At 41.4% G+C, this 9,876-nt stretch overlaps 1 protein-coding gene across 1 annotated transcript; it reads right to left on the reverse strand.

The window, feature by feature from the left end:
• Positions 1–8,698: 8,698 nt before the first annotated feature.
• Positions 8,699–9,637, reverse strand: LOC144828197 (olfactory receptor 6F1-like). The gene has a single exon (XM_078686289.1). The coding sequence runs from the start codon at positions 9,635–9,637 to the stop codon at positions 8,699–8,701; it is 939 nt and encodes a 312-aa protein (XP_078542415.1).
• Between the last annotated feature and the right edge of the window lie 239 nt (positions 9,638–9,876).

A 9,876-nucleotide genomic window follows, 5' to 3' on the forward strand; every position in this document is an offset into this window, starting at 1 on the left:
TTTATATGTGGACGGTCCGCAAGGTAAAGCATTAAAAACTAGGAAAATTTAATGCTAAAGAAAAATAAAACAGCCAAGTACTTTATCGAGTCTTAAGCCAATAGGCAAGGTAAATAATAAAAACTTGACAAATAAGTTAATGAATTGTCAATGAAATGCTAGTACTCAGCATATCAAACATGAAAAAGGTCTATGACATAACTGTGTATGCAAAATAAGCTGCAACAGCCTCCAATAGGAAGTCACCGTCTTCATCCGAAAACAGTTCAGCCATCCAATTTAAAAGCGGAAAAGAACATACGTGCTCTCCCAGCACCGGATCCTCTATCACCATCAGAGGACAGCTCGGTGGGTTTTCAAGAAAGCTCTGTTCCAAGAAAGACTGTGCTGCCGCCAGTAAATTCCAGGGACCAAGTAGTCCATGCATCAATGCCACAGCCATAATCCTTTCGCCAGGACAAACCAACTCGTGAGTAATGATAGGAGTCATCAGCTGATTAAAGTCGACGTCAGGAGAAACCGGTCCGCAGAGACACAAATCAATGGCCCAATCGAAATCACAGGTCAGGCAGTGAAATACAGGCTGGATACAGGTGAAGTAGGAGAACCGAAAAGATAATCCATATGCCGTGCTTAATATCGCCAACGGCATTGTGCCATAATATTCTAGCATGCGATTGCGGAACAGTGTCAGCAGCTGCAGGGTCGGAGGTTGCATAGGAGGGACATCCATATTTAAAAATGTAAAAAAGCACAAGAGCGTCCGCTGGTAATGCAAGTAAAAATGCCAATCCACGAACCAGAGTGCAGAAAATACAATGAAAGGAAGCAGGGATGACTCCAAAGATTTTCTCAAATGAAGTCACGAGGCCACTGGTAACAACTTTAAAAAAGTGTGTCAGGGACTTTGTGGAGGATGCGTTAAAGATAGTCGGAAACATGTTGCTGAAATTGAAAGGCAAATCTTAATTGAAAAGGGTGTGCACCTCTGTACGGGTGTTCGCTATGTGAAGTACGAAAGTTTCACGGGCCGAACTCAAGGCCACCTCTCTCTGAGACAAAAGAGCTCTTATTCTTGCCATGCCGTTGAAACGTGTCCCAAGGTTGGTATTTGTGGCCAGATTGAAAACTCCCTATGTTCATGTGTGGGAGGAAATAGAACATTTCTGCAGCAAATAACCCGTTCACTTACTGTTACGATAAAAGGAATACTTTTAATTAACTCAGAACAATCTTCATTATTGAGCATCAAATAACTACCATTTTCCAACAACTTGAACGTGGGGATGATAGCAGGAACTGGCGTGCCTTGCAACACGCAAGCCATATTTGGTCGGTGTTTGTTGCATGAACCGTGTAACTGTATGTGCCTACACATTAGTGAATGATCTGGCGTCTCAGTGCATTCCTCTCCATTCAGATAAACTTCTTGATCATCTTTGAAACATCTGTATGTGTATGGAAGCGACCAGACCTCATGAAGAAAAGCACTACCTAAAGGTTCATAACGACCTATTGGTATATATTTCATACAATTTGAAAACTTATATAAAGCAAAAGGCAGCGTTATTAAACCGTGGATAAGGCATGTTGTCAAAAAACCCGCAATCCTCTGCTGATGATGTCACTGAGCATGTCATGAATGATGTAATATGTGACATCATCAGCAGTGGATTACGGGTAATAGTATCTCTAGTTTACTCCCCTATAGCTGTCTTTATTTTAACATAAGTGTGTGTTTCCCTCCCTTATACTTACTGTTTTTGGTTCGCTTCCAGTTCGCGTACCGGCGAGCGAACTAGGAAGCGAACTAAGAGAAATAGAGGTTGGCACAGTTCCAAATATTGTACCAATTTTTTAATAACGGGGAGGTAGTTCTGAAAAGAACTTTTTTTTTTATTTTTCTGAACATTTTTTTACTGTTTTTGAATTTTTCGGAACAGTTTTATATTTTTTTGGGTTTTTCTTGGAGGGGGCAATGAAAACGATTCATTGTAAAGGGCTCAACAGGAGCAACAAAACAAAAAAAAGAAGTATTTATTATTTTGGGCGTTTCGGACAAACTTGCATATGATAGTCAATAGCTCTGTTGATCAGAGTGATGCTTCTTTCTCCGTAGGAAATGAATCCATCGCAAAATACGCAGGTGTGTTTTACTTCACCAAATCTCATTTGTATATTTGGCACCATCTCCCTGCCCTCTGGTCCCGTTACTTCCGGTACAACAGATCTTCTGGCCATAATAGGGAGATTATCTAGGTCGTTCCGAAACTGTGCAGCACTGTAGTTGTTAGGATGCCACCTAGTCATATGGCGATGCATTGTGTAGTTTCCGAAACTGTATTTTTTGTCGGTCCCTCTGGACAGTCTATCTTGACATATAAGGCAAGTTACGTATCTTGCATTTACTTTTTTCTGACCTTTGGGAATTTTAAAAAATTGCCAAATGAAGTTTTCTTTCCGGTGAGACGTCCTGGGCTGCTCAGGCAAAAACTGCCTCTCTTCGTGCTCGTCCTCCTGTTCCTCTTCTTCTTCTTCTTGTTGAATTATAACTTGAGCAGGTGGTCCACTCTTCCTTGGATGTGGTGGAGGTGGTGGGGAAGCACCAGCTGAAGCTACTAAAGAAGCCATTGCTCAGTGATCACAAAGGGTCTTTCTCTCACAATGATGAAAGTCAGAGTGAGGAAAGAAGGAGGGATTTTCATCATTTGGGAAAAACAAGAGTTCTCAACCAATCAAAAGTGTTCATTTTAGATTATATGACCTAGTCTTACATCATTAGGAAACCAAAAGTGAAATGAACCAATGAAAAGTGTTATTACCAAGTCACATGACTTGCTGTGTTTACGTTAAGCGCTTTGCAGGGCCTCCCGGTTTGCTTCCAGAAACCTGCGCTTTGCGACTCGCTTCGCGTACCAGTTCGCTAACGTAGTACGTCATATGACGTATCACGCGACAACGTGAAACGTCATGCGGACGGGAGGCGTCACGATGTTGTTTTGTAACGCGGCACTTGCGGTAAAGAAACGTTTACCGGCTCGCGGTCTATTTCGCGGCATCAAGGTCAGCTAACGGGAAGCTTCCCGATTTGCGAAGCGGGAACGAAGAAAAAAAAATATTTAAAAAAAAAATTATTCATAAACATATAAAATATATTTTTGGATTTAAAGAAGAATACATTTTACAGCTACAGATATTAGCTGTTAAAAAACCAATGAAATTCACAGAAAAAACCATAGGTTATGGACCATATATAGTTAGGAATTAGCATTTACAAAACCTTGAAAATTCACTGAAAAAACCATAGGTTATAGACCATATATAGTTAGGAATTAGCATTTACAAAACCTTGAAAATTCACTGAAAAAACCATAGGTTATAGACCATATATAGTTAGGAATTAGCATTTAAAAAACCTTATTTTACTCACACAAAACCATTGAAATTCCATATATAGTTAGTTGCACTAACTATATATCGTGCACCCGCAATCCACTGCTGATCATGTCACATATTACATCATTCATGACATGGTCAGTGACATCACTGATGACATCACTGATGACATCTCAAATGACATCACTGATGACATCACTGATGACATCTCATTTGACATCATTCTTGTGCTAATACGATAAACCTCTTCAGACTCTAATATAACCTTAGATACACTCAGTGTATACAGACACTCACACACTGCCACTCATCCATGGAGTTACTCACACACCCAGTCAGTCATGCAAAGAAACAATCTCACCTCCATTTCTTCAACTATACAGTTAAACACACCTTACTTATTGAAACATATACTAACACATATTTACTCTCTTATACAATCCCTGATACAAGTTCACAATGATCGATACAACCACTCACTCATTCAGTGGCTCTCATGCACAGTTATTTATATATGCCAACTCTCACATGTACTGTGTTTTACATATGTACTTACTATGACATGTAGCATTGAGATATCCATTCACTCATCAATACACTCATGCACACAGTCAACTGCCCATGTAGCTGTTTCCACATGCACTCTTGAACTCATACACCTAGTGAATAAACTGCTCACACATCTATGCATAGAGTCTCACACCTTCCAGCCACCCCCACACAAACTCAATCTCCCATAGAAATACTTGGGCAACCAATTAATAACACATATAGCCTCTCGTATAGCTAATGATCAACACATGCAGCAGTTTACAGAACAACAGACATAATGATGCACAAATTAAGACAGTTTAGTCACTAACCCATGCATTCAGTGAGACACATTTAATCACTCACTCATACAGTCAGTCATGCACCTACTAAATCCTTCATCCAGACACTTATACATCCACTCAAGACATATTTTAACTTTACAGAAAAATACAGTCACTGGATGTTGTCATCAGTGATGTCATTTGAGATGTCATCAGTGATGTCATCAGTGATGTCACTGACCATGTCATGAATGATGTAATATGTGACATGATCAGCAGTGGATTGCGGGTGCACGATATATAGTTAGTGCAACTAACTACATATGGAATTTCAATGGTTTTGTGTGAGTAAAATAAGGTTTTTTAAATGCTAATTCCTAACTATATATGGTCTATAACCTATGGTTTTTTCAGTGAATTTTCAAGGTTTTGTAAATGCTAATTCCTAACTATATATGGTCTATACCCTATGGTTTTTTCAGTGAATATATATATATATATATATATATTAACGTAATATTAATAAAAAATATACATTATTTTTACCGTAGGATAGCAGGAGGGTAAAACTTACTATTCCCACTCCAAGGAGTGCAACAGTAGGGAAAGCGTTGGATTGCGGGAGGGTAAACATTACTATTCCCGCTCCAGTGAGTGCAACAGTAGGGAAAGCGTTGGATAGCAGGAGGGTAAAAACAACTAATCCCACTCCAGAGAGTGCAACAGTAGGAAAAGCGCTGGATAGCGTAGGGGTAAAAATTACAATTCCCACTCCAGAGAGTGCAACAGTAGGGAAAGCGTTGGATAGCGTAGGGGTAAAAATTACAATTCCCACTCCAGAGAGTGCAACGGTAGGGAAAGCGTTGGATAGCGTAGGGGTAAAAATTACTATTCCCACTCCAGAGAGGGCAACAGTAGGGAAAGCGTTGGATAGCCTAGGGGTAAAAATTACTATTCCCACTCTAGTGAGTTTAACAGTAGTGAAAGTAATGATTTAATATATAAATAAAAATAAATTACCAATTTAGTATTATGTAATAATTAATCAATTAGAAATAAAAATAAAAATTAGTTATTAAAAGTAATTACCTATTCATAATTGATTAACAACTAATTAATGTTCAATAACAAAAACTAATTAATAATAAAACGTAATACCAATTAATAATTAATTAACAGTAAATTAATTATTAATAGAAAAAAGTATTTTTAATATGAAATTAATTACAATGAAATTACTTCCCATCCTATTCCCCTATAAACCCACAACCCACTACAGAATTAAATTACACAAAAATTAAATAACATAAAATTCATTACTTAAAATAAATTACAAAAATAATATACACTTTTTACACATATACTAACATACAAAACACTTTAAAAAATCGATATCATTAAAAAGTTGATATTTTGACTTTCTATATTTTGAAAATCGATATTATATTACTTACCTTCAATTCGATAATTTTCACCACTATATTCTGTCCATTCGATATTTTGTCCATTCTATATTTTGATTTCGATATTATAGCTATTCAATATTTTCGATTCGATATTATGTCTAGTTACCCCATGTGTAAAGCATTTGCGCACGCACACAGCAACAACATCCCAGGCACACCACAAAAGGAACTCCACACAAGGTTATATCAAAATAGCCTTTGTACTCTCATAACATATTAGAATAGCACTCATATAATATATATGGTGCCACCTTGCACTGAGTAATATCTACAAGGGATTATTTACACCTGACAGGGCCCACTGGACCACTGTCAGAACCATCACAGAGTGAACATAGTAAAAGTGAAACATATCACAAGCGTACAACCAGTAACCACTGGTAATCACTGCACTTAGCATCAGCTTGTAACATAAACTACATTATGGACAGTACCACATTAGTTGCAAATTACATTCTGCGCCAACCTCCCCACATAAATACATTATGCAATCATCTCACAAGTCTAAACGCATTAAAGCCTAACCTCCTAAGCATAACTCACTTTAGGGGCATAATCTCAGTGGAACATAATCTTACTACCATAAACCATAATGTGCAAAACAAATTTATATTAAAAACCACATTTAGAGGTATAACCCAGGGTGCATAAAAACATAGTACATGCATTACATTTCCTAGCACCACAAAATCACATTAGGGTCTGGCGCCCTACTATCCTAACAGTCCCCCTGGCAAACTGGCCATCTCTCAGGGACCCAACCGCCCTGTGTCCAAAGTCAGGGCACGCTGCCATTGCAGCAGGAGTCAAAGGCGAGCAGATCCACAGCCTAAATGTGGCAGCTACCACTAATTGCTGGGCAGCTGTAACAATGACCCCGGGCACCAGCGTGCCTCTTGAGCTCCTCTCTGGGGCTCTATCACCAAAAATGCCCCACGATGCAGCTGCCTGCGCTCTTGCAGGACAGCTGGAAAAACCACAAAACAAGCACTGGCACCAGGGTGGGCATGACAATGTGCCCTGAAACATCCCCAACCACCAACCAGGTCCGTGTGAGCCCCCGGGGCTCTTCTGAATAACATTGGCCCGTTGTTGGAGTGACCCGCTGCCAGGCGAAGAAACAAACGGCCTCAGACCCACTCACTGGGGCTGGGATCGGCCACTCCTCTCCCTGGCTGGCTCTTCTCAGGAGAACCCTCTCTCCTCGGGGACTCCCTCTCCATTTGGTAACCAGGGCACCCCACAGCTCACGGGGCACCGGACAATTCCAGTCAGACTTCTGTTCACCCGAGTCCCCTCTTGGGACCCGGGACTTTCTCCTTTCTGCTCTGGGAGGTGGGGTGGGCTCACGTTCTCCTCTGAAGCGGCAATGCAACACCTCATCAAGCGGGACTCCGTCCTCCTCACAAGAGCCCAGTCTGGATTCTTCTTTGGGTTGCCAGTGGAGGGTGGGCTACTGCCTGGCTTCAGCAGTGACCCGGGTCTCCCCCAGCACACGGGAGACCCGGCTACTTCTGGTTGTGCATACTAAACCAGGCAACTATGCCTAACTTCTGGGTCATGCTGGCAGCGGCCCTGAGAAAAGTTCAAAAGCGACTCGGGCAGCGGCGGCGAAACGCAGAGTGGGCACCTGCGATTAAAGTAACCTGATAGCAAGGTGGGCACCTGCTCTCCCAAAAAAATAAAATCGCTATTGCGGGTTGGGCAACCGCGATTCCCCCAACTCGGGAAAGTAAGGCAATGTGCGGGGTGGGCACCGGTCCTTAAAAATAGCGGGAGAGCGGGGTGGGCAACGGCTCTCCAAAACTTAGAGGCCAAATAAACATCCCAATGCGGGGTGGGCACACGCAAATCCGGCACTACGGGGGAATCCCTTTGCTGGGGACGATCGCAGCCCAGCGCTGCAAGTCAAAGATGGGAGCGCACCCCAGGGCCACCATAGCGCTGCTGGAAATATAAAACCAAGCGCTCACAGGGCGCTAAAGGCCAAAGTCCAAGGGAGAATAAATCACTTCTTCCAGGATACAAGCAAAGTGTCTTGGGGCAAAGCAGGGCCCAGGGAGGCAAGCCCTCCCCTGGGCCCCAGCAGCAGCATGCCCCAGCAGGAACAGCAACCAAGAACTGAACAATCTAGTTTTATACATCATTACCCTTTGTGTCACAGCACAGGGTTTAGGGATACCAGTTAGAACTGGTATAGGGGAGCTTCGGAGCACTTTGTTTTGCTCGGCTCCTCTCTCCTTTGTCAGGTGGGGGCTCAGGGATCAGACGCACCACAGGGGGCCAGCATTGTGGAGGGAAGGCCCAGTCCTTTTCAGGTCCCAGGTGCAACTCCTCCCTCCCATCTGCATGCAAATCTCTTTATTCACCACTGGGCAGACTCCCCCTGGCTCCTGAAGCCACCCACACCTCCCAGCTTCTGTCAATCACAAGCCAGACATGCAATTCACATCAGGCAGGCAGACACACAGTACAAAGAAATGCCAACTTCTAAAAGTGGCATCTCTCCACCAGTCACCATAATTCTGTGCACACCATTGCGCAGCATTTATTCTCACGAGTTCACACATACTAAACTCGCCCCTGCACTCCTCTCATACCAGGAATTATCAGGCCAATATCACCACACATACTACGAGAGCGCACGACCTTTACAGTGGACCACAGTGCTAAAGTGCTCCGAGGCCTAAAATCACCAACACCAGGATACAGAAAAAGGCTAGGAGAACGCAAAAAGTTTTGGGGTGAACCTGCCAAAAGGACCAAGTCCAACAAGCACATACGTTTTGCCTTTTCATGTTTATTGATATAGTTTTGCAACGTCCTGTAGAGCAAGATCACCTTCTTATTTAGGGATACAAAAGGCTTTTTAGATTTAGCTTAGCCAAACTGCATTAAGATATAACAAATATTGAGCAGGCCCTTTAATAAGTTACCTTAGTTTGTCAACTTGCATCATGTTTTCTAAATAGTTGAACACTGAGAAATGTAAAATATCTCCATGGGTCATCTAAAACCGTGTCATTGTTTTAATATTCCCACACTTGTTCCTCTTTTCAAGGTGTGCATTATCTCCTTGTTTCTTAGGGTGTAAATGATAGGATTTAGTAGCGGAGTAACAATGGATGGGAAAATAGAAACAACTTTATTGGTATCCAGAGAACTTCTCCCTGTTGGCTTGGCAAACATGAAAATTGTAGTCCCATAGAATATAGTTAATACAGCGAGGTGAGAGGCACATGTGGAAAAGGCCTTCATCCGCCCACTTCTACTGGGCATTCTTATGATTGCCAACATGATGCGCAAATAGGATATAAGAACCACTAGCAAGCAGCCTACTAACACAAAAGTAACCATGATAAAGAAATAAAACTCAACATTATCGATTTTGGAACAGGATAGCGTCACCAATGGAGCAAAGTCACAATAGTAGTGGTTAATTTTGTTAGGACCACAGAAGTGTAGTCTGGAGATTTGAAAGGTTGTTACTGTGAAAGACAAGAAGCCACATACCCAGGAGCCCAGAGCAAGATGAGTACATCGTGTATGGCTCATGATGAGCATATAACGCAGAGGATAGCAAATAGCCACATAGCGATCAAAGGCCATGGCTACTAGTAGAAAGTTTTCTGTAGCCCCTAAAGAAAAATGAAAATAATATTGTACAATGCATCCAGGCAAGGATATTGATTTGCTTCCTGTGACGAGGGTTGAAAGAAACTTGGGGACAGTGGCTGTAGGGTACCAGATTTCCAAGAAAGAAAAGGTACCAATAAATAAATACATGGGTTTGTGCAGAGAGGTTGTACTCTTGATGATGGCAATGATTAGGATGTTAGTGAAGATTGTTATGACGTAGATTATACATATGACGACAAAGAGAAATATTTGCAATTCTCTGCCTACAGCAAACCCAATGAGAATAAAGTGATCCACGCTCGTTGAATTTCCATTTCCCATGTCTTCCTGTTTCTTTGATTTCATAGAAACTGAAAACAGAAAAACAAAATGATCATTTGAAATCTTGAATGTTTTTCTTCTTGCAATGTTTTCAAGAACATTTTCAAGAACATTTCAAGTGGAATTAATGTAATATGGTAATTTTACACACTTTCTGAAGTGGGGAAGTGCAGATTCCTCTACTTGATATTTAAAGTGAAGGGAATGTTAGTTTTTCTAAACATTGAACTCAACAGAAA

This window comes from Lissotriton helveticus, chromosome 4_1 (assembly GCF_964261635.1).
Source record: "Lissotriton helveticus chromosome 4_1, aLisHel1.1, whole genome shotgun sequence".
Taxonomy (NCBI): domain Eukaryota; kingdom Metazoa; phylum Chordata; class Amphibia; order Caudata; family Salamandridae; genus Lissotriton; species Lissotriton helveticus.

Coding starts and splice junctions, on each gene's coding strand:
- LOC144828197 (XM_078686289.1), bottom strand. CDS start 9,637: ATGGGAAATGGAAATTCAACGAGCGTGGATCACTTTATTCTCATTGGG.